Source organism: Caretta caretta, chromosome 7 (assembly GCF_965140235.1).
Source record: "Caretta caretta isolate rCarCar2 chromosome 7, rCarCar1.hap1, whole genome shotgun sequence".
Lineage (NCBI taxonomy): Eukaryota > Metazoa > Chordata > Testudines > Cheloniidae > Caretta > Caretta caretta.
Window position 1 is genome coordinate 72,046,000 of NC_134212.1, and position 25,641 is coordinate 72,071,640.

The window sequence follows — 25,641 nt, forward strand, 5'->3', positions numbered from 1 at the left end:
CTTCAGCCATTCACCTCCCAATAACACTCATAGACACACAGAAGTATTTTGACAGAGCTGATAGCATATTTTGTGGAATGTTGTAACAAATATGGGGTTCTGTTTGTACCACTTCTGAACTGTAGATTGTTTTATGAAACTTTGTTATGAAAAGCAGATATGCATGGGGATCTTCTCTGAGTTAGCAGGGGTGTGTCATGTCTCTGCCAGGCTAGAGATAGAGTGAGTAATCAGCACTCAACAATGGTCTACTCAAAGTAAAATACACTGGGACAAATGTACCTACCTGGGAGAAAACATTTCCGCTTTTTGTCAGAAGTTGGGGAGGGGGCTGGAAGTAATGGAAAATTACCAAAAGGCAGAAAAAAGCAGATGATCCAGCAGGAGTCTATAAAGGAACTCACGGTGGGGGATGGGGGGAAAAGAACCATTTTTCACTAGATTAAGAAGAGGGAGGCTGCTGCAGGGGCAGGGTCGGTGAGGGTAATAACAGATGATACCCCAAGACCTCCCATAGGGAGGGTTGAGCTAGTGAGGGACATTGCATTTAGGATGTTCTGTATGATCTGGACTCCCCTGGGCTTCAGCTGTTAAGTAAAGAGCATACAGATATTAGACTGGGTGGGGAGGATGTTGTCTGCTTTACAATTACTGTGTGCCCCTGAGAGCATTAAACTGTAAAGCACAAACATCATCCCTTTGGGGTAGGGTTGTGGGAGAGAGCCGTGTTCCCGTCCTGGGGAGTCAGAGGAGTCAGCGCCGGGCCAAGCGGGCCAGGCAGGACAGCAGGTTCTGAGGCAGTGCCCCCTGGCAGGGCCAATGAAGGGTGTCAGCGCCGTCCAGGGCCTGGCCGCCAAACCCTTCACGCCCCTGCCCCAGGCTGGTGCCTAGCCTGCTTATGTGGTGGGGGATACAGGCCAAACGACTGGGCCCTCTTGCTCCCTTGAGGGCGGCCGAGAGCTCCAGCTTTCCCCAGCAGCAAAGGGAGGATGCCCTGCAAGTACTCAGCACACCACAGGATGAGGGATAACGGCAAGGTGCTTGACCCAGCACCAGCCACAAGCTTCTCAGCCTGAGCAAGGTCTCCTTGCCCTCATTCAAAATGGCTGTCGCTGCTGGCTGCCTTTACCACATCCAAAATGGCTGCTAATAGCTAGGCATGCCCTCTTGCAAGATGGCTGCTAACGCCCCAGATCCTGTCAATGGTTCCCTCGCTCCCAGGCAAGATGTCTTCCAGAAGCTTCCACGGCCGAATTAAAGATGGCTTCTTTGCCCTTATACAATATGGGGCAAGTACCTTCGCTGCCCAAATCTAATATGGCAGCTGAGCGCGCTGTAGCCAACGGCAGTGTCCCGTTGTAAGATCACGCGAGACGAGTGAGCCACTCAGCTTTGCTGCAGACGTCATCACATGTGACTTAGCTCGTGACGCACAATTTGTGCTCGCACATCAGGCGTACGGCATAGAACGCAGTGGCGGGGCGTAGCGTGGGCGCTGGGAAGGTGAGCGGTCTTGGAGCCGGCTGTCGGCCCCGGCCCCGGGCCGGTGAGCTTCCCCCATCTGCTCCGGCCCCGCTCTCAGAGCCGGGCAGCGCGCTGCGGGGGAACTGTGCCTCCTGCCCCGGGCGCCGGAGCGCCGTGCGGGAGGGGACACGAAGGGCCCTGGGGGTGGACGGGGGAGCTGTCACTCTTGCTGTGTCGGGGGAGGGCCCTGGGGAGAGGGCAGTGCCATGGGAGTTCCCATGGGATGCAGTGAACTATCTGGCCAGAGTGGGAGGGAGATTTTTCTCTAAAATAAGAGTAATCCTGGGGTAGGAATGACACTGGGGAGAGGCCGTCCCCTTCCCAGGTATGGAACAATAATTCTCTCCCTTTTCCCTGTGATCTTAGCTCTACTGCCCCACCCCGAATGTGCACTCAACCTTCTGGGGGATGTATTTTGTGAACCAAAAATGCAGGTTGTGGGAGTGTGCTGAACAAGAATTTATTTTCAAATTGTACGCCTCATCATTTCAGAACTCTCTCCACCTAAAAACAGGCTGGCCAGTTTCTTGTTTGTATTATTTTGGGTAACTGATGGTCTAAGGCATTTAATGCAGATTAAAGGCTCACGTTTCTAGTTATAGCTTGTATTTTTCTTTTTCCTTAGAGGCTTATGAAAGCAAGATTTATCCCAGTATTGTGTGGTACATTTATTCTCTCAAATGACTGTCAGTGGCAATCCGTGTATGGCAAATGACAGTAAAAGCCTAACCCTTACATATCTTGGATAAATTTTCACTGGCCATATATGTAATACCATTTAAGCTACTAATAAGGTACTGGGATGATCTGTGAGGGTTAGGTATTTATGCCCATGTGAGCGATGAATACACTGAAATACAAAGAGGCTATGACTTGCTTGTAACAAGTTGGTGGCAGTTTGGAAACAGAATCCAGGAGTCTTGACTCAGTCTGTAGGTTTGGTTGATCCCATTGCTATTTAAGAAGTGTACTAGCAAGGCTTCTGTGCAAAAAGGCTTTCTGGATTAGAATTTGTGTCCTATATGATGTGTCACAGTGATGACCAAACTGTTTTCTTGCCTCATGCTCTTTCATAAAAGATGATCTGAAACGTTACTAGGATTTGTTTCATTCTGTTGATAACCTACCCAACTTCTGCTCAAAGTTTTAATACATAAGACTTTTGAGAGCAAGTCTGTTTTGAAAATTAATTAAAAGCTGTGTGTCCTGTCCCAAATAATCTTTAAAATTCTGAAAATTTGTCATAAATTGCATCACTTATCAGCTTTTTAGAGAATGTAGTAACACACAAAAAAACAAAAGATTCTCTACTGGTTACTGAAAAACTCTTTATAACAGTGGCATTTCAAAAAATTCACTTTGTTTTGTAGTTGAGTTATGAACATCTGCTTTACTTTCTTCTTTTGAAATTGACTCATTTAATATTTATATTATGGTAGTGCTTGAGGGCTCAATCAGGTTAGGGCTCTACTGTGCTGGGCATTATGTAAACAAAGACTTGGTGACTGTCCCAAAGATCTTACTCTAAGGGCTAGTAGAAACTTTCAGCTGAATTCTAAAAAATAGCTGCGCTTGTTCTAATGTGCGTAAATGCCAATAAAATTGTTTGTATTTTTTGTAGGAGCCTGAAATGAGGATTAAAACTGTGCTATGCATCCCTTTGGTGCTACATACAAATAAAAGCAAATTGGTGTCTATGAAAGTGTCAAGTAACTGTGATAGTGTATTCATAGCTTAGTTTTATCTTTATAGAGAAAAGTCATACATATAATCTTTTGTAGTAGAAGAAAATATTTTTAAGACTAGAAAAAGCAGTGTTCATAAAAATAAGTTGGTAGTTCTGGTAGTACTAGTAGAGCATACAGTAGATTGACTGTTGTAAATAAAACTGAGTTTGTCTTGTATTGGTGCTTTAATCTGTGACCTTGGTGGAGTATTAAGATGAGGCTAGTTAATTGTGTTCTTAAAATTATTTAAAAAGAGCTTGCTGGTGGTGGGGTTGTACTACACATCACTTCAAAGCACTTCAGGTGATATTTTGATTTAGTAGTCCACGTACGTGATAGTCTTCGGTAGTGCATTCTATTTCCAGAATTTAGGGTGGGGTGAATGTTTAGCAGGAGATTTAGTTTATTTCTTAACATCAGAAGTTAGTTACCACAATGTTTCGAACCTGCATTTGGGTTGCCATTAGTTATGAGCACACACAAGATTGTTCAGATAAGTTAGAGGAAGAGAAACCTTCCCTCTTCTCTGGTGAGCATGTGGTATGAATAAAAATTCTGGCATAGGAAATCAAATCCTTGACTTCCTAAACTAAAGAGTGCACTGTTCAACTAGCCTGTGTCTGTACTGGCTGTATTTAACTCCAGAACATTTCATGTAGTGGCTTGGTTCTTTTTTTTTTTTATAGTAGTTGATCATAAATAAAACTTTTTTTTTTTTTGTTACATAACTGGCAAATCTTACTGCTTTATTTGTGCTTTTTGTGATACAATAACCAAATACTAAAGCATCACTTCTCATGCCATTATAGGAATACTCATTATTTAATCAATAGCAGCAACCATGCTGGCAGCAAGATTAGCGTGTTTATGGACACTGCCACGCCAGAGTCTCCGTCCTGCGCTTACACAGACCTTCCCAGCTTTGAGGAATTCCAGCATAAAAGCGAACCGGTGGATCTTGCAACCTAACCGGGTAAGGTAGCTTTTTTTAATTTGATAAGGATTGCTTGTACAAAGGATCTCAAATTAGACCATTGAGGCCATTTCCATCTTTACCAAAAGACACATTTTCATCTGCACCAAAATGTAAGTGAGGTAACTGAAATGGAAGGCCCAACTTAATGGGACGACAGCGCTTCAATGTCTTACTGAAGCAGCAACCTGCTGTAAAGTTGTTAGTGGCAAAAAGGTTATTTAACAGTGGCCCAAAGATGTAAAATGAATATTTTACTCTAATTGGGACTCGCTTGTTAGAAATCTTGGCTCAGAAGACTAGAATGGAGTGGTATTTCTTGCATTGTCTGCACAGATTCCCATTTAAATGTCATGTACATCTTGAGCATCCATGCTCAAAACTCTTGAACAGCAGCAATCATTGGAGATGTGCTCAGACCTTGCCTGTCCTTATGTTTCTCTCCCTCCTCTCACCCTATGCGATTCAAGGACTTATAAGAGAGCATACTCCCCCAGCCACTCCATTCCTTCTGGCCACTGCAGATGACAAGCAGGAACTCTACGGTATACGCAACTCCTCAGTTGTTCCCCTCTCTTCTTTAGGAAAGTGCAGAACTTTTTTTTTATACAAAATATTGTATTGCAACAGTGTTTGAGTTTTGCACCCATTGGGCATTTAGCCTTTAAGGCTACACTGAGCCTTTCATGAGCTTATACTTGCTCATTTAAGCCATGTCTGACATCAAACCACACTTCTCTGATAAGGCCTTGTGTCCTCTTCCAGTAGTAAATGTATTCTCTCTTTTGTCTTGGGGATGCAAGTGTTCCTCATTGTTGCTCTGTGTGCAAATCATTCACCAACCACACACATCAAGCTTGGGTAAACCCCCTCAGATCTCTCATGTTAGCTGTGTGACTGGTTCGATCACAGAAACCTCCTTGGGACTGTCACCTGATGTGCTGAGACTACCTCTGAGCCCATTTTCCCTGCCAGCTTGGGGCTTCAGAGCCCTGGCTTGTTGAGCCAGACACGCTAGCCTGCTGCAAACACAGACCCAGGTCTGAACCACATCCCCAAAGCTGCAGACTTAACTGAAAACAGCTTACGAAGTGCTCATGTCTCCAGCACCCAGATACCCAGTTCTCAATGGGATCCAAACCCCAAATAAATCTGTTTTACTCTATAAAGTTTATACAGGGTAAACTCATAAATTGTCTGCCCTCTTTAACACTGATAGAGAGAGATGCACAGCTGTTTGCTCCCCCAGTGTCTGGGAACACCTTGTCTTCTAGCACTGATCTCTTGGAGAAGCCTGCACCAGTTTCTCAGTCTTATTCTGGCACTACACTGGAAACTTGCAGTGTTGTTGTAGCAATGTTGGGCTCAAGATAGTAGAGACAAGATGGGTGAGGTAGTATCTTTTTTTGGACCAACAGACGTTATTACCTCCCTCACCCAACTTCTGTCTCTACTACACTGGAAACACTAGTGTAGACAGGAATTGGGCATATTTACCATTGTGGCCTAAGTAGATTTAGAAACTACTCCATTTTAAAATTCTTCCACCTGTCTGTATCACCAGGGGTATATTCTCCCCTACCCCCTCCAAAAAAATTGCAGAGTTTAAAAAAATTGGGTTGAGGAAAGTTTCTGATTAAGCACAAAGCAAACAGTGTGTTTGTCTCCCAGATTTTTATTATGGCACTTTCTTGACCACTAAAGTCCAGGTTATTTCAACTAAATTCTAAATATCCTCTTTTTGTGCACTTTGGGTTTGTTTTGTAGATTATGTGTGACAGTGCATCTTCTGTACTATATCATTGTAAATTGCTTATTTAAAAATAAATGTTAAATTCTTAAATGCTGATACCTATTAGAACAGAAGTGAGATATATGTTGCTCTCACAAGTATAGTTAAAAAATTTCTAGGGTCAACTTTGACTACCACTCCTTTCCTTATGTTTTCTAAATCTGTGTTGAAACAGTCCTGCAGAATATTTTAATTTCCTAGGTGCTTACAGCCCATATTTAGGAACACATCTGCATGTGCGGATTAATAAAGCCAAGAGAGTGCAATGGCTTCAGATTTCCAGGGGCTGTTTTAACCAGTGAGAGCCAAGGATCATAGAAATCATAAAATTTTGATTTGCTTGTATTTCAAAAATTTGTTGGCGTTTATCTTAAATCTCTTCTTTTAGACTTTCCCTGCCATAAAATCTTAATTTATGGGCCCTAATTCTACTCTTGCCCTTCAGAGAAGAGTTTAAGGATTCAAGTGGTACAATGTGAAGAAGGTTGGAGTACTACTATAACTGCTTCACCCAAAACAGTGATCAGTTTGAGTTCGGTCTCCACGCCTTTCAGTCTGACCTGTTCACAAGCACATAAGCAGCAAATATTTAGCTTTATTTAAAGCCAAAAAAAAGTGTGTTCTGGCCACTTATAGGGCCAGTGGGTAGTGTGGGAGGTTTGAGCTGTTTCTCGGAATAAAATCATACTGTCGGCTCTGCCAGTATTCATATATTAAGGTACAATTGATATTTTTGTAATTTAGTGTAGTCAGTGTTAGAGTGTCGCACAGTTTGAAGAGGATAATGACACCTGAGTTAGAAGGGATCGGTTATATTTAGATAACTCCTTTTTAATTATACTATGTTATCTTGCTGTTCATGGAAAGATTTTTCCATTACTCTGTAGGTACTGCTTGTAAATATGTACATCTTTATTGTTCTAGGATCTATTTAACTGTCTTTCCTTTCTATCTGCTCATAACAGGGGTATGCCTCCAAAGCAAAAGTGGGTGTGCGGCGTGGAAGAACTGGCCAAGAAATTAAAGAAGCAGCCTTTGAGCCAGCAATGGAAACTGCATTTAAAGGTGAATAACCATTCTGCTCAAGTATTCCGAATGTTTGAACACCAACTGTAAAGCTATTTCTAAGAAATAAGCTTAAAATCCTGGATCATTATGACTTACTATAGAGTTTGACTAAGTATCAATTATGCTTTTGAAAACAAATGTCTGAAAAATGGGTTTCTTCACTTCTCCGCAACATTTGATATTGCGAATACCTCCAGTAGCCATGGAGCAATTTGAGTTGTTCATAGTCATAACCATTCTGAAGTATGTGGAAATTCCTGAACTTGAAGACCCTCTGTCATTCATATGTCAGTAGTAAAGTTTCTTAAAAAGTTAAATATATTTTTAAGAAGCGGAGATCTATTTTTATGTGTAGGATTCATATTTCTATGGCCTTGCAACATCCTTGAGGTATTGCCTCTATTTTATAGATGGATAATCGAAGGCAAAAAGGTTAAGTGACTTTCCCAAGTTCATATAGTGAGTCAGTGACAGAATTCACATCTCCTGATACTCTAATATTAGTGTGGGATTGGTGCTGGGGAGTGAGGTGACCAAAAGCTGGAAGATAAACTGAGCTCTAGTTCCAGGGTCTGCTTGTTAGCTGATCAGCTACTTTGAGCTTGTATAATTTCAAAATATAATTCTTTGCTTCTGAATTGGCAAGGTTTTAAACAGTCACCTCATGTGACTAAAGAGAACTATGCCAAATTGAGCCCTGGTGTAAACAAGTACAGTTCAGTTGAAATCACTGGAACTGGTGCCAGTTTACAGTACGATAAATTTAGTGGCAATTTATGGCTGTTAGTGGTGATTGACTCTATTACAGTGTTTCTCAAACTAGGGCCGCCGGTTGTTCAGGAAAAGCCCCTGGCGGGCTGGGCTGGTTTGTTTACCTGCCGTGTCGTGGGAGCCGCGATTGGCTGAACCTGCGGACACGGCAGGTAAACCGGCCCGGCCCGTCAGGGGCTTTCCCTGAACAAGCGGTGGCCCTAGTTTGAGAACCACTGCTCTATTAGATCAGCTTGAGGATTGAAATTTTTTTTTTTAATGGAAATCAACACTTCTTTGGATGTAGAGAATGGTTATCTTCTGTTCTAAGAGTGAATGTTTGTCTTGATACCTTTAGCATTGCTCAGCATAGCTACTGAAAGATCAGTCTTCCTGTGTTTGTAGTTAGTAAAAAGTGTACAACAATTTTGAATTTAATCTGCTGTCATAATGTACACAATACAGATGCCAAATGCACTGACTTCAGATATTCAAGAAGTTCAAAACTCTGCTTTTCTAAATATGGCTTTGCCAGATAGACCACAAAGGGGTTACTGTTGAGTAGCACATCTAGTCCAGTACACACATACCCAGGTTTGTTTTATATTAAATCTTTTTCATAAAACTTCCTTGAGAGAAACTATAGTTTTCCCAATAAAAAACAAACCATGCAACTGGAAATATCAACGGTTGCTACTTCTCACTTTATTAGACAGTTATCCTTTACAGCAGTGTCGGTAACATCCAATTTCAGGTCTTTCTGATGGATAAAAAATTGTTATAACTGTTCTCAATGAGAGCAGGTTTAGAAGGCAACATTGAGAGGGAAGGGCAAAAGGGTAAGAGACCTGAAAGGCCTGACTTTTTTTTTTTTCTCTCCTGTTTTAATGAAGAAACTTACCTAGATGATAGGCATATATCACTAACCAATTGGTGGGTGACATTGTTCTTGATTTTCATTCTGGGTTTTTATTCCAATTACTGTATAGTCTTAGAAATGGCTGCCTCCTGTTGATAAACTTAAAATATGTAACATTTATTTATTGATCCACATAGCTAGCTAGCTATAGTTTGAAACTGCATCGTGTAGCAGTACAAGAGAATTTGATATTCAGAGGGCATCTTTGTTCCTCTCTAAACTTGGTTTCATGGAAGAGAAACAAGCTCCTATAAAATAATGATAGACTTAACAGGTAACCTTTTCATTTGGACATTAAGAATGAAGAGTTTTTATAAATCTTGAGGTTTTTCCCTTCCTTATCAGTTGTTATATACATAATTAAACTGAAATTAGAAAACTGTTCTACTCGATCCCAGGACAAAACTCTTACAGGAATATCAATATCTTTTTTTCTGTTGTGCAGTGGACCAGATGGGAAGATGGATTGTTGCCGGAGGGGCTGCTGTTGGTCTTGGAGCTCTATGTTATTATGGAATGGGAATGTCCAATGAAATTGGAGCCATTGAAAAAGCTGTGTGAGCAAAATACCAAGCTTATTATTTCAAATCAAGGCTAGAACAGTTGACACCCTTATTTACACGCGAATTTCTCTCCCAACCAGTCTCCTTCTGTGCGTGCTTACTCTTCATGACTTTAAACTAAAAAGAGAAACCCTAGTTTCTTGCAGAAAGCATTGATTTTTATATATAAACCTGGGAACAAATTTTGGTAAAGGCTTGGGATTAAATGCTATTTGGCTGATTGCTGCTATAAATATCCCACTTCCTATCTTGCAAATACTGTTAACTTTGAAGTATTTTTGCCTCCTGCCCCATCTCAAATGGTATGCATCTATATTCTTGTCTGGGGAATGTCATGAGTTAAAACGTAGGTGGATGTTCTAACTTCTGTGAAAGTGCTAGTTAAATCCACATTATCTAGGGTTCCTCTGAGACCCTGTTCAGAAAGCAAAAATAGCTTCTTGAATTCACCAAGAGCTGTAAGAAAATATAAACGTTGTAAGCAGGTCATAATTGTTCCCTATCTACCTGTCTCTTGCAAACACTAACTTACAAAAAGTGTTTGCCCTTGGTATAACAAATTTTGTTCCGTGTCTACAGCAGGGGTGGAGCATCCTATCTAATGATGAAGCCTTCAAGTGATAAATCCTATGTTAAAGTTTATGAATGTGTGGGCTTAAAATAAGAAAATCTTGCTCAGTTTTGTGATAAATTTACTAGGTTCATAACAGAAAGATAGGGAAGAAGTGGTATTCCAAGCTCCACGCATTCTTGCTTCAAGTGACATCTCACTTTAACATCCTATTGTGCCAATCTTCTAATACAATTGACAACCTTCTCTGTTAACATTCAAATACCTGTCATTCATTTACCACCCATTAAGATAAATGGGGAACAGTTTGCACTTTTGAGATGTTTTCGGGTTGTCTGCGGACTTCTGGGGAAAATAGTAACTTTGTAAAATGGAATGTGCATTCTTTATTAAATGTCGCTAACTGGTGGAAATTCTGTCTTTGTAGAATCAGTTCTTTAAACGTAGTACAGAAGTTTTTCCTATCTAAGGTTATAATTTCCAGGGTATTCCTTATCTCAAAACATAGCATGTATGTCATGTGATGATACATTGCTCTGGTGACTTAGCAACTTGTGACCATTTCATTTAATTACTTACAATTGTTAGTACATAGACTATGGGTTTTTCCTTTTAGACAGTTTTAAAACCTATAATATACTTATTCACATCACTCTCTTGCCTTTTTAAATAGTGATAGAGTAAGATAGATACTTTAGGGAGACAGGGGTGAAAGGAATGCACACAGGAAATGTGAAACTGATCTGTTGTAAACTAGCGTAGTTCCATGGAAACAACATAATTTTGTGCATGGTGGAAAAGAAGTTAACAAATTAAGACCTGAAACATGATATATTTCATGACAAATGTCTCTAAACTGAATATTGCATGCCACTGTGTAAGATGGATCTCATGAATCTTAAATATTCATAAGTTTGATTGTACCAGAACTAAGAATAACTGGTGAGATCAATTAAAACATGAAAAAATAGCAACATAACTGTTCATAATTTCATCTCTTTCAGTATTTGGCCTCAGTATGTGAAAGACCGAATCCGTTCTACCTACATGTACTTTGCAGGAAGTGTTGGTTTGACAGCATTGTCTGCTGTAGCAGTCAGCAGATCTCCTGCACTCATGAGCCTCATGATGAGGGGTTCTTGGCTGGTAAGGTTATATGGGCTTTCTCTTTAATCACCAGAAAGATTAGTGTTAAGAAAACTGTTTTGAAGCAGAACTTGGAATCTTGGGGGGTGAAACTTTATGGGGTGTGTCTAGTTGTCTTAAAGCAGCCCCAATCACCTGGTACCAGCAATACAGGGTTACATAATTCTTTGAATAAAGCGCGTCTACAAACTTCTGGTCATTGATGTGGGCGGGGAAGATGAGAAACTTCCTCCTACATCAGAGGTGGGCAAACTACAGCACACATCCAGCCCACGGGACCGTCCTTCCTGGCCCTTGAGTTCCTGGCCAGGGAGGCTAGCCCCCGGCCCCTCCCCTGCTGTCCCCCCTTCCCCCCCCCCCCCCCCCCCCAGTGACATAGTCGTGCGGACAGCACTCTGGGCAGCAGGGCTGCAAGCTCCTGCAGGGCAGCATGTCTGACTCCTGCCGGGACATGCCGCTCTGAGCGGCATGATAAGGGGGCCGGGAGCTTGGATAAGGGGTAGGGGGTTCCGGGGGACAGTCAGGGGACAGGAAGCAGGGGCCGGTTCAATGGGGCGGAAGTTCTGGGGTGAGGGGAGTCGGGACAGGGAACAGCGGAGGGTCGGATAAGCGTGGGAGTCCCGGGGGCGTGTCAGGGGCTGGGGCAGTCAGGGAGCAAGGGGGGTTGGATGAGTCGGGGGCTCTGATGAGGGCAGGAAGTGGGAGGGGGCAAATGGGAGTGGGGACCAGGCTGTTTGGAGAGGCACAGCCTTCCCTACCCAGCCCTCCGTACAGTTTTGCAACCCCAGTGTGGCCCTCGGACCAAAAAGTTTGCCCACCCCTGTCTTACATGAACTAGGGCAGGGGTTTTCAATAGGTGGACCGCAAGCCAAATCTGGACCCACCATACACTCTTGAACAGACACTGACATCTTTTTTTTATGTACTTATCGTTACTGTTTTTTTATTATTTTCTCTGGAGTCTGGATCTTGATTATACCTTGTCCAAGAAATTTGGACCTTGACAAAAAAAATTGACTACCTCTGTTCTAGTGTGTGGTTTTAAAAAAAAAAAAAAAAAAAAAAAACACCAGACTGATGACAGGAGCTTGCTACCTGAAAGCAGTTAGAGCTCAGTGGTCTGACTGTTCAGTCTCCTCCTAAATGTGTCTCAGTAGTTAAGCTAAATACTAATGGTGTCTGGAAAAATTCTGAGGAAACATTTTTGTTGATATATAACGATTAGTCAAAATTGAAATGTTTCAAGGAAATGGTTTGTCATCAGTTAACTTCCAACAGAACACTGGCAGGCTGAAGGGGAGCTTGGGAAGGAGCCTTGAAATTTGGGAGCTGGCATTTCCAGGGTTTTTCTTCAACCCACCAGAGACCCTGGAAATCCTGGTAGCTGTGAAATTGACATGATGATCAGTTTGGTTGTTGCTCACCACTTAATTGTACTGGTGAAACTAGCCAGAGTCTTGGTAAGCTGACAAGTATCTGGGGAGCATGTTTTGTTTTGACAATGCCATGTCTAAATATTTTCAAAACGGTATAGTGGGATTTCAGTTCCACAAAAACTTTTGAGTTTTTGCCTTTTGGTCCTGATTGAGGATAAAAATTTTGTGAACACTCAAATTTTCACAGAACTGAAATTCAGTTTTCTAGTCAGCTATACTAAAGACCCCAATAAAACTGAAATCTGACTTTAATGTGCTGCAGTCTCTCTCAAACTCTCACAAAGGAATATTTGAAATAAGCTTGTAGAGGTAAATCCTATTTTTAAACTAACCAGTGTGATACTTAGGTAACTGGATTTATGGATAACCTCAGACTTAAACTGGTCTGAACAAGATCAGTTTCTCATGGTTAGATGGTTTAACAGCATAAAGTAGTAAAAGCTGAAAATAGTCTGCTTTAAACACTCTTTAATAGCTATTTTAAAGTAATTTAGAAACATTTAATGCGAACAAATTGAGTAGCGGTAAAGTGTCATAAAGAACTGAAGGTTTAGTTATCTTAGCTAAAACATGCATAGCTTAGTTATAGTTAAACTGTGGCTAATTTACAATACATAACTTGGCAATAAGAATGGTGATAAGATTAAACTAATTTTACTCCACAAAGTGCTGAATGTGGTTTTATTTTAAACATTTTGTTTCAGAAATATCGCTAAGGGCACATTATGTACGGTAGAGGGAGCTATTGCTAATTATCTAATCCTTGTAAAAGATGGCTTTATGAAGAACGTCAAAGAATCCTAACTAAACATACATATATAAACTTAAGTTCGTTTTCTGTTGAAATTTAGGTATATTTGCATGTCAAGAGCCTAATGTGTGCTAGCTAATATTATTTGTTAAAATAGTCTGTTGTGGTCATGTAAAAGTTTCTTCAGCTGGTCATATTGAACAATTAAGCATAGTTTAAAGTTGGTGAAATACTAAAGCTGTGGCTTCTGGTATGAAACTGACCTATCACATCAGACTTGACATATCTGATCAGATATGTCATCAAAGGCTGCATAAACCTACCAGTGGCCAATAGCTAACTGTTCAAAGGCAGGTCAGATGACTTGCTGCTGCCAAAATGATGCCTAGCTTGCCTGCGCATAAGTTGATCAGCGACATGCACAATTACGAATATGGTATTTGGCTGTCTGAGGCCAGGCTTGTTAATCTTGTTTATCCATTTGCATCTACACATGCTCTGTGGATGTCCAGCCACCTCCTTAGGAAATCTTGTGTATGCATGTCTCCTGCTTGTTCTTCCCTGTGAACGTGCACACTGGCATTTGTAGGTATATGACTGACTGAAAATTTAGTATTAAAATGACATTTGTACCAGATTCTGCAAATCCATTTATCAATTGTGCATAATGTACTGATGACATTCAGGTCCAAATTTTCAAATGTTCATGCTGGTGTAAATTCTGTTTCTGGGAGAATTCTGTGCAATGCAGAATTTCACAGAATTCCCTGTTTACCTGGCAGAATTTCTGGCTGCCTCTCGGGGCCGCTGGACTTTGCAGAGCCCAGCTTGCAGTGAGCAGAGTGCCCAGCCTGGTGGGGCTGGAGGCTGCATGCTCTTTGATTCTCATTCTCCCGGGATAGGAAAGGACCTGGGAGATCCAGCCAACTCTGGCAAATGGTGAGGAAGGGCTGGGCCGCACCATACCATGTCCCTCAGCAGGACAGTAAAGAAGTTGGGGTAGTAAAGGCTCTGCGGGTGCTGGTGTCTGGGCTGGAGGCTGCTCCGTGGGGAGGGGGATGCTGGTGTCCCCAGAGCTCTCTCCAGCACCCACCCACCCCCCACTGAAACTGGGTTTTTGTAAGGGTGTCTTTAACTCTCTACTCCTGGGGGGATCTTTTTTGCTCTTGTCTGTAATGTTGACAGGTATTTTGAAACAAATTACCAAAATAATTGAAACTGGAGTGATTATGTTGTGTTTTGACAAATAAAATTGCGGAGTTTTAAATTGTCTGCAGAATTTTTAACTTTTTGGTGCAGAATTCCCCCCAGAGTAAAATTCCAATGAATGTGCGCATACATGACAGGGGGAGAGCAGGAGACGTACATTAAAAGCGGCAGCTGGGTATCTGCAGAGCATGTGTGCTGAAAGGGGTAAATGTAGATAATTCTACAAAGTAGAAGGCATAGCTACAGACAGCCATGTTTAATCTATTTACAGAATTGCCCCAAGGTCCATTTAGGCATGTCATAGAGATGTGGTTTTGGCAAGAGCAAACCAGAAGTAGCCGCTCATGGTCTCAGTCAACCATCTATTAGCTGCTTGGTCACACACTCCTGTTCAAGCAGGAAGCAGCTAGACTGAGCACGAGGGGAGAGACATACGGTTTGGAAACAAATGGGAGCAGGGACAGATGGTATTTGGATGGGGCTTGGGGCAAAAACATGTACTAGGAACAAGCAGTAATGTTTAAATATTTTAAGTAAATGAAAGGTCGTAAGTGGGGATACAGTGAACCATCAGAGGACACCTTTAGAATCATCCAGTTAGCTGCTTCTGTGTGTGTGTTTTTGTTTTTACCTGGCATATCTTGTACTGGACAGCTTTAGACACGCAGCACCAATTGGTGTGCCACCTGGCTTGTACAGTCCTAATATTTTGTGGGTTAAAAAATGCACTGACTTCACTGTGGTCTTGCTAGAGTAAGGACTACTGGATTTGGGCTACTGTGTGAAGTTTAGTTGTGTACTTGAGTTAATTGTGCTTTTACTCAACTATGTGCAGCTTTCTGCTCTTGAATCTTTGAGAAATAATTGTGCATAGGAGTACCACTGAGTTTTAGGCTAGTAAAAAAATTAATATAAACAATAAGATTTCAGAGGAAGAGTAGAGAATTTTGTACATCTCAGTGTGCTCTTGAATTCTTATATGGTAATTCTTTATATTACAGGCAATAGGTGCAACTTTTGCAGCTATGATTGGTGCTGGGATGCTGGTTAGGTCAATATCCTATGAAGGTAATCCTGGTACTAAACACCTTGCCTGGATGCTTCATGCTGGTAGGTGCATTTAATTTTCTGTGTGACAGTATCTCAGCTACTTAATATGAAATATTATGTCTGTGGTTTTGCTGAAGATAAGCCTACTTTTAAAGGAAAGCAAGTTCTTAGTCTCCCAAAACTTTAATGAAATAACTATTGCTTTTGGGGAGGCCGTAACTTCCTTTTAGCTCCTTTTATTCCTGTTCACAGCACCTTCTGTGTGGCTGTTAATGAAATATTCTTTAAAGTATCTTCCTTACATTGGCTGGGGCTTATAGGTGAGCTGTGGAGATGTCTTTTGCCCCAAGTACATTGTATAGCATTGAGCTGCTTTGACATCCTTGTTCTCTTAAATATAAATGGATTGATAACAGATCCTCTGTAAAGTTGCTGCAGGTATTGGTATTTGCCGTGCATTTTCTCTTGCTAATATTCATTAAATGGTTCTGGTGATATCTGGATTCTGCAAGCATGCCTTTCCACTTGAGGCACCCTTACCCTCTATTCACTGTACTCAGCTGTCACAGAACAGCCAAGGCTCTCTGATTCAATCTAACCATTTCCCAAATCTGTTCACTTTAATAGAAGCCAGAACCTGGGCCCCCTCCCGTGATGGTTAAGTAAAAATGGAGGGCCTGGTGGCAGCCTGGAAGCCCAGACTTCATGATAGGATTCAGAGGGTACCTGAGCAGTTGAAAGCTAATAATCCAGATTGACCTTACCAGAGATCCTACAAAGGTCAAAGTTTGGGGTGATTTCCTCTGCCCATCCTATGCTTGACCAGTGAATTTATTGAGCTTCAGTTCAGTAGCTCAGTAGGAACATAGAAATTACTGGTCGGTTAGTGGTATGTTGCTGGTTATGTTGGAAGTCCTCATGACTAGTCACAAGGCTGTTTTCAGCAGAGCATCTGCTGAAAGATTGTGATTATTTGCATTCATTATTAATAGAAAAAAGGTACATAAATGTTTCCATTATATTAAAAATTAACAATTACTTTAGACACATCACTGGTAATTGAAAAAGCAAAGCCATTCCTTTGTCTGTTTGAAGGGACTTCCTTTTTACGAAGCATCTTTCAACTTTATTTTTTAAGGAATTTTATGGGCTCCCTTAAACATATTTTTGAAAATTTTAAAAGAACGACCCCAAAAGGAATGTTCTGCTCCCTGTTGACTTCTTTTGAAGTCCTTTGAAAACACCCTTCAAAAGAGCAAATATGCTCAAACTTACCCCTTCTTCCTCTCGTGCACATTGTTTCTCTATTTCTTACTTCCTTTGATTTCATTGTCAGAGTTGCTAATACAGGTAAAGCATGTTCTTGAAGAGCCTGGGGAAGGCTTTATTCCTTCCACAAAACAATGAAACTGACAGTGCAAAAATGAACAAACTCAAATGAACAAACTAAAGAACCGAAATACTTTCTCCTTGAATCTTTTATAGTGATCTTAGGAGTTACAATGGTAAGAACGGTTAGGTGGAAATGTGGTTAGTCAAATGTGTCCCTTTAAAGAACTGTAAGTTTTTTTTCTTCTGTGAGAATGCATGTTCAAATCAAACCTGCAATATATGTCACATTAGTAAATTAAATTACTTGCATCTTCTAGCTGTCTTTTCAGTTTACCTCCTGAATGATTGATTTATGGTTAGCATGACTTTATAAATATCATACTGGTACTAACCACCTCATCGTCAGTCCTATGTAATCAAGTTGTATGAGTCAGTGTGCAGCAGATTATTTCTGCAGTTCTGATGTGGGCAAGTAAGGTGTCACTTGAATTGAATTTTTTGTGCAAATGAATGTACCATTACTTTTGATCTATGATAGTTTAACATTATAGTAACATGCAAATGACTGAAGTAAGCCAGTCACTCACCATGTTGTCACAATATCATCAGTGAACCATCAGTGGATCACTGGGAAGGGGTAGAGCAACACCAGTTATGTCCACTGCGATGTGAGCTACCAGCTAGTTGCTGTGTACCTTGTGTGCAGTATTCATTCACTTTTAAATATAATGCAGCTGGTCTCCTGCAACTTGTTTGTTAATAAGGTCTGTCCTCTAAAGACCATCTTCTCTTAGGGAACAGAAGTGTCTCAGGAGAGGAATTGTAATTGTACTGTTCACAGTATGTTATCAGAAAGAGCATTTATCCCCTTTCTCCTGCTTTTTGTAACTTCTGAAAGGTAGTATTATTTGACCTATTAAATGTCCACATGCTCAATTCCCTGTCAGGGTGGGCATTGAAAACCCACTGTTCTGAAACACTTTGTGTAAGAAGATATGGCTGATGAACTTCACTCATATCAAGCAGATTAACGGGTTCAAGTGACACTGCTGCTTACTTTCAAAGCAGTTTCCGTTAGAAACCTTAATGCTGCGTTTGCAATTGTCTGTGGATTTCAGAAATGCTAATGTGGTAGTGTTGTATATGCATAACTACTGTGTTTACTAGCTTCTATAGGACCTAGTATGGTGTTTAAGATCAAAGCACTTGACATATACAGTCAAGTCTAATACTCTTGCTGTAGAGGTAGGCCAAATTCTTATAATACACAGTGCTGTATCTGGGAAGAGGGATTCCTTTCTGATGCTTTTGTTGCTCGCTTTGTACCCTGAAGCATGTGACTTGATTGCATAGCTGTTCCTAATGTCAAGAATTCTTTCCTTTTTTCAAAATACAGCTACAACTCCAGCTTCCTGTGAAAATGCATTTCATAGGCTGACTGTACTGTCTGAAGCATTTATCAGTTCAAGATATACTTGTTGCTGAGTTTGAACAGGCCTTGTAATTGTCATCAGCCAGCATAAAGACTGCTCTTTTTTCTGAACTGTCCTTCATAATTAAATGAATAGTAACACATTTCATCTAAGATCTAAGTTTTGTGGCATTGTATTGAATATTTTCTGCCAAATCCTGCACTGGCTTTTCTTTGTGCAAACCGATTGAACTCAATAAGTGAGCTGTGGCTCACGAAAGCTCATGCTCAAATAAATTGGTTAGTCTCTAAGGTGCCACAAGTACTCCTTTTCTTTTTGCGAATACAGACTAACACGGCTGTTCCTCTGAAATTGAACAGAGTGTAAATCAATACAGAGTTTGGCCTATTGACTCAGTTATGTGGCTGAAAAATACCCTATTGGGATAGGGCATTTATCTTCAGCCATTCAGTATATATGGCATTAAACATAACTAAATTTCCAACCTTGCTTGTCTTTTTCTTCACTTAGGTGTTATGGGTGCAGTGGTGGCTCCTTTGACCTTGTTGGGTGGTCCTCTGCTGATCAGAGCTGCCTGGTACACAGCAGGAATTGTAGGAGGTCTCTCAACTGTGGCCATATGTGCACCAAGTGAAAAGTTTCTGAACATGGGAGGACCACTGGGAGTAGGCCTGGGCCTTGTTATTGCTTCGTCAATTGGTAAACAAAATACTGTTTTGATGATTGACTTCTAAGTGTCTAAAACTGAGCTCACCTCATTATATCTTTAATACAGTGAGACTGGCCCTGACTGAGAAAGGAACACCCAAAAGTACCTGGCTAGATAGTATTTGCAAGAGCTGTTATCTTCATAGACCCTAAAGCCAGGAGGGACCACAGTGATCATCTAGCCTGACCTGGATAATAGCAGAGGCCATAGAACTTCTCCAAAATAATTCCTAGAGCATATCTTTTAGGAAAAACTTCCAATCTTGATTTAATAATTGTCAGTGGTGGAGAATCCACCATGACCCTTGGTAAATTGTTCCAATGGTTAACTCTCACTGGTTTTGAATTTACACCTCATTTCCAGTCTGAATTTGTCTAGCTTCAGTCACCAGCCATTGGATTGTTATACTTTCTTCTGCTAGACTGAAGAGCCCATTATTAAGTATTTGTTCCCTATGTAGGTACATGTAATCAAGTCACCCCTTAACCTTCTCGTAGACAGGCAGCAAGTTTGTTTTTTGCTTTTTTTTAGTCTGGCACCACAGCAAATTGTCAGCATGTCCCTGTTTTAAAATAATGTTTTTGCTGTTTTAAAACCACACTATAAATACTCTCAGTGAAGAGTACTGATAGACATGGAGTTCTAGACTTTTTTAAAAAAAAAAAAGCATGGATAAAAATCCGTCTGGTTAAAGTTTCAGTAAACTGTAACATGGCAAAAACCTGCAATGGTGTCTTCTGGTAACAAATTAAAATTGACGGATTAAATGTGACTCAGATTAGCTACTGAATATTTTTTCTGTGTATTCTCTTTTTGTAACATACCTGCTTGAATTGCTCTGTGAAATGGTCTGACGTAGAAGTTTCATATGAAAATAACACCAATTAGGTGGGTTTTGTTTCGCCCTCTAGGTGAAAAGATACTTTAAGGAAACTTGTGAGAGGCTTACAAGTTCTAACTATTTAAATTTTAACTTAAGGCTAGACAGTTGAGAATTCAAAAGTCACAAAATGTTGAAGTGAGGGTTGCATATGTGCCCCATTGCTCTTCCACATTACAGTACAGTCTAATCATGTGATCGAATAGTGTTTAAAAAAAAATTCTAGATCATACAATATTCCAGCTATTGATTAATTGCAATTAACTCAAAAAAATTAATTGCAGTTAATTGCACTGAATAGAATACAAATTGAAATTTATTAAATATTTTTGGATTTTTTCTACATTTTCAAATATATTGATTTCTATTACAACACAGAATACAACGTGTACAGTACTCTTTATATTACAAATATTTGCCCTGTAACAGTGATAAAAGTATTTTTCAGTTCATCTCATACAAGTACTGTCGTGCAATCTTGTTGTTCTGAAAGTGTAACTTACAAATGTAGATTTTTATTGTTGCATAACTGTACTCAAAAACAAAACAATATAAAACTTTAGAGCCTACAGGTCCACTTGGTCCCACTTCTTGTTTGGCCAATCGCTAAGACAAACAGGTTTGTTTACATTTATGGGAGATACTGCTGCCTGCTTCTTATTTACAATGTTACCTGAAAGTGAGAACAGGCACTTTCGTAGCTGGCATTGCAAGGTATTTATGTGCCAGTTATGCTAAACGTTCATATGCCCCTTCGTGCTTTGGCCACCATTCCAGAAGACATGCTCCAATGCTGATGATGATCATTTAAAAAAAAATAATTCATTAACTACATTTGTGACTGAAGTCCTTGAGGGAGAATGGTATGTCTCCTGTTCTGTTTTACTCGTATTATGCCATATATTTCATGTTATAGCAGTCTCAGATGATGACCCAGCACATGTTCGTTTTAAGACAAAACACAAAGAAGATTTCTAAAAATTTCTACAGCACTCAACCCAAGGTTTAAGAATCTGAAGTACCATCCAAAATCTGAGAGGAATGAGGTGTGGAGCATGCTTTCAGAAGTCTTAAAAGAGCAGCACTCAGAAACGAGAACCTGAACCACCAAAAAAAAAAATCAACCTTCTGCACGTGGCATCTGACTCAATGATGAAAATGAACATGAATAGGTCCGCTCTGGTTTGGATCGTTATCGAGCAGAACCTGTTATCAGTATGGAGGATATCCTCTGGAATGGTGGCTGAAGCACGAAGGGACACGTGAATCTTTAGCGCATCTGGCCTGTAAATATCTTGATACCAGCTACAACAGCGCTATGCGAACACCTGTTCTCACTTTCAGGTGACATTGTAAACCAGAAGCAGGCAGCATTATCTCCTGCAAATTGTAACCAAACTTATTTATCTCAGCGATTGGCTGAACAAGGAGGAGGACTGAGTGGACTAGTACGCTCTAAAGTTTTACATTTGTTTTATTTTTGAATGCAGTTATTTTTTGTACATAATTCTACATTTGTAAGTTCAACTTTCATGATAGAGATTGTGCTATAATACTTATAGTAGGTGAATTGAAAAATACTACTTTTTTTACAGTGCAAATATTTGTAATCAAAAATAAAGTGAGCACTGAACACTTTATCTTCTGTTGTAATGAAATCAATATATTTGAAAATGTAGAAAATATCCAAAAATATTTAAATAAATGGTATTGTTTAACAGCACAATTAATCGCACACTTAATTTTTTTAATCGTGCGACAGCCCTATATAGTACTCTTCTGCAATTTTGAATAAATGTCACATCTCTTACTATGGTGTACTTGTACGCTAGAATCCGTGAAAATAGCTGGCATTTCAGAAGCACCAGGAATGACATTAGTACTCTTACAGGATGGTCCTTCCATGATCATACACTGTAAATCATGCTATTCCTCAAATAATTAAGATTGTAACAATGCATATACATAAAGGAAGGGCTTGCTTTTAACACCTTTTTTGCACGCTTATTCCAGGATCTGTGTTCCTGCCTCCTACCTCTGCATTTGGAGCAGGCCTGTATTCTGTAGCAGTTTATGGTGGATTGATCCTCTTTGGCATGTTCCTGCTGTACGACACACAAAAAGTTATCAAACGTGCAGAGACACACCCAGTGTCCATATATGGAGTAGCAAAGTATGACCCCATCAACTCGTAAGTATTATCCTGGTGTCAACACTGACTTTTAAGACTATTTTAACTGATGATGTCCCTTCAAGCTATGCAGTAGTGTATAAAGAAAATGTAGCTGCTGTCCTGCAGATATTAAAGAGAGAAATTCACTTTGGGATAGTAAACCTCAGTTTACAGTAAAATGTACAGGATTATAGCCACATTATTTTCCAAATACAATATGAAAATAGTTAATGGGGATAAAACTATTACTGAAAAATACATAAGTACTCCATATGCCAAAAAATTAGGGGTGTTTTTTTTTGGTTTTGAGGGTTTTTTCCTTCTCTCAGCCAATGTTAGTTATTTCTAACAGTTTTTCTGTGTGGGTGGGGGAAATTCTTTGTACTTGCTTTCTGAAACACTTTCAGCTCACATACTTAACCTGTTCAAACAAGCAATTTTAGTTGTGTTGTAAGCTGTAAAATATCTTAGTTTATGTAATATATCTAACCTTTGTCATTGTAAATCAGTAAAACTTTTGAGTGCTGTAGCTAATAGTAATATAGGGATTAATTGTCCTCAATAGGCCGATTATCAGATTTGGCTCTAACCTTCTCACTTCGTAAAGGTGTTTCTTCAATCCTCAGTTATATTTTTGAGTTGGAAAGGCATATTTCTGTTATCCTTTTGAACTAAGTTCAGTATTTACTTTTACGTAAATAACTGACCCTAAAAGAAAAGGGATGGGGGGGGGGGGGAAGAGGTGTAAGCTGTTGGGAGGAAGAAAGAAGGAAGCTACCCAACATTGTTCAAAACTTTGTTCTAAATCCTGGTCCCACTGAACTTAATGGAAGCTTAGTTGTTTTGGGCCAAATCCTAGTTCCAATATGTGTTTTAGCTACTCATGTAATGTCCCATGAGAAGTTACTGTGCATTTTTACCCATCTATAGCTTATTGCTTAACAAATTTGGTTGTCATTCCAGTTTCCAGAATGATTTAAACAAATATAAATAGGAGCTATATGTCATAACTGAAGTCTTAGTGGCAAATGAGTCCATTTCTGCTTGTAATGGTCACAGTTCACTTCAGAAAAACAAGAATCACATACACAATGTAGTTTCTTAAAAACCAAGTTGAGTGAGACACTTGGGTCCTCAACCTGATTTTTAAAGTTTCCTAATGTGATGTATTGACATTGAGTGAGTAATGTTGCTTATAACACTGCTTATAGTAAATTAAACTAACTGGCTTTCTGGGGTGTTTTTTTTAGGTGTCTGGGTATTTACATGGATACACTGAACATCTTTATTCGAGTGGCCACCATGCTTGCCACTGGTGGGAGTAGCAGGAAGAAATGAATTAAGATTCTTCTTTGCAACCATCTGATAGTTCACCAAACTCTGTCTGCTTAGTGTGTATGCCTAGTAAAAATTAATCTGGTGTACAAGCAGCTTTCATGTAGAAGTCAGAAGTTTGAAGCACTTGAGCATTATTAAGGTGTTTCAGTACAACATGAATCTCAAGGATATGTTTTCCAGTTCTTCTGAAAAGGTCAAATTTGGATAACAGTGCAAACACTTGTACGTAATTTGTGATATCTTAATGGGAAAGAAATATATTTCAGTAAATTATATTTTAAACTTAAGTAAATAAAACTAAATCAGTCTGCTTCTCTGAAAGGTTTGACAACATATTATTCTGTGACTATCACTTTTTGCATCTACCATAATTGCATAGTATAAAGAAACTGATCTCCAAAATGGGGACTCAAGTATACAGAAAGGGGCACAAGATAACTCAAGAGACTGATATTGGAATATGGAACCTTGTTGTGCTTAAACAGAAAGTGGTGGTGTTGTCTGAGAGCTGTTGCTGCTATTGGATGGCCTTTGGGTGACCTATCTGAAAGGAATTAGAGCTCTATCTACTAGAACTTGACTTAATCTATCACAATTTGTGCCCTTGTAACATCTCAACTGAAATTTTAGAAAGGATTAGGGTGAGTACAGAGAAATACAAAGGCCTTGGAAAGGCAATGCGACCCTTCCGGAATGGTGGACAATGGTAAAGAAGCTTGTGCTCTTACTTTGTCCTGTGGGTAAATAGAACTTCAGCACCTTTCCTGAATATACTTGAAAAATTAGTATTCAGTGTAGCTGTAATGTTTCCAACATCCTTAATGTTCATTAGCTGTGTCTATGTCTTTGCACTGAGAAGTTAAACATTGGGAACATCAAACTATTGAAGTGTTGGTTCCAGAACCAAAAAATATTTAGGCTATAATGTGTGTGTTGGCCAATAAAACTGTAGATTAACTTTTTAAATACTGAAATCAACTAAGTTGTTCTTTTTGGTGATGGCTTCCTAAGGTCTGAGCTCAGTGACCAGTCCCACTCTAAAATGTACCTAATGATGGTACAGGAACAAAGGGAAGGTGAACTCTATTCTGCTTTTTTGACCTGTCCTCCAGGCCACAAAACCAAATGCTGTATACTTGCAAGTGCTTTTGCCTGTAATCCTTTGACTCCTCTTCCCAAATTGCTGTCATACAACTGGTATTTTCTTTACCATATTTAACAAAAATGTCCCACTAACATTGATGGTGAATTTCTACAACTATGTTTCATTGTTTGCTCTAGTACCATACTTGGTTTGGCAAATACAAGTATTCTACGCTGAGAGACCAGGTAAGCCTGTGAAAATATTGGGCATAAGCTATTGCTGGAAATCCTTAAAAGTAAATGAGGCCTATGTAAATGCTGCTGTACTCAATCTAGTTACCAGTCCTGGCAAAGTTCAAATCAGCAATTGAGAAACTTATTTTATCCTTTCACTGTACTATGCTGACAATGTGCTGTGCTCGTGTACTGATTTCTGAAACAATAAAGTCCAAGACTAACAGTTCATTGGTCTCTTATTTCTCCTTTCAAATGTTTATACTGTAGTACATTACTTAGTTTAGTAAGGGCACTGTAACTTCATCTTCCTCCTTCCCCCCCCCCCAGTTCCTCTTCTTATAAGAGAATTAAATGAACAGTGCCTACTCCTTGTGTGGAGTGTCGGCATAATTGTTTTGCAGTGGAGTCCACAATGCTATTTTTCCAGATGCATTTTCTTCTCAATTAACACTATAGACCAAGACAAAACTCTGTGGAATAAATGTTAGTATCTTTTACTCACGGTGTAAAGAAGTTTTTTCTCACCCTGTGGAACTACATGGTATAACTTTTGGTGTCACTAAATTTGAGAAGTGCTAGGCAACCTTTAACTAGACAGCACTATCAGCTTCACCTACAAGAAGGAACAGTGCCCAACTGTCTGGTACTCCAGATGACTGCGTTTGGGGGGAGAGCAGTGGCGTGTAGGAAGAATTTTGTCAAATTCCTTTTTGCATCAGTAGATTACATTGCACAATCTTTTACAGTAGATACCACTCTTAGCCCTGGTCTACACTAGGACTTTAGGTCGAATTTAGCAGCGTTAAATCGATTTAAACCTGCACCCGTCCACACAATGAAGCCCTTTATTTCGACTTAAAGGGCTCTTAAAATCGATTTCCTTACTCCACCCCTGACAAGTGGATTAGCGCTTAAATCGACGTTGCCGGCTCAAATTTGGGGTACTGTGGACACAATTCGATGGTATTGGCCTCCGG

The 25,641-nt window shown here is 40.0% G+C and overlaps 1 protein-coding gene across 3 annotated transcripts; it reads left to right on the forward strand.

Annotated features, from left to right (window-relative positions):
• The first annotated feature begins 1,352 nt into the window (after positions 1-1,352).
• On the forward strand, positions 1,353-24,890 carry GHITM (growth hormone inducible transmembrane protein). Of its 3 annotated transcripts, none has more exons than XM_048856896.2 (9): positions 1,353-1,503; positions 4,061-4,224; positions 6,982-7,081; positions 9,199-9,310; positions 10,892-11,033; positions 15,431-15,539; positions 18,755-18,943; positions 21,847-22,024; positions 23,257-24,890. In XM_048856896.2, the coding sequence occupies exons 2-9, from the start codon at positions 4,093-4,095 to the stop codon at positions 23,342-23,344; spliced, it is 1,050 nt and encodes a 349-aa protein (XP_048712853.1). In that variant the 5' UTR covers positions 1,353-1,503; positions 4,061-4,092; the 3' UTR covers positions 23,345-24,890. The 3 variants fall into 3 exon arrangements, with proteins under 3 accessions (XP_048712853.1, XP_048712854.1, XP_048712852.1); XM_048856897.2 differs by lacking the exon at positions 1,353-1,503 and adding an exon at positions 1,526-1,546; XM_048856895.2 differs by lacking the exon at positions 1,353-1,503 and adding an exon at positions 1,742-1,849.
• Positions 24,891-25,641: the final 751 nt, after the last annotated feature.

Coding starts and splice junctions, on each gene's coding strand:
- GHITM (XM_048856896.2), top strand. CDS start 4,093: ATGCTGGCAGCAAGATTAGCGTGTTTATGGACACTGCCACGCCAGAGT. Junction 4,225..6,981: donor GGATCTTGCAACCTAACCGG/GTAAGGTAGCTT, acceptor TGCTCATAACAG/GGGTATGCCTCCAAAGCAAA. Junction 22,025..23,256: donor AAGTATGACCCCATCAACTC/GTAAGTATTATC, acceptor TGTTTTTTTTAG/GTGTCTGGGTATTTACATGG.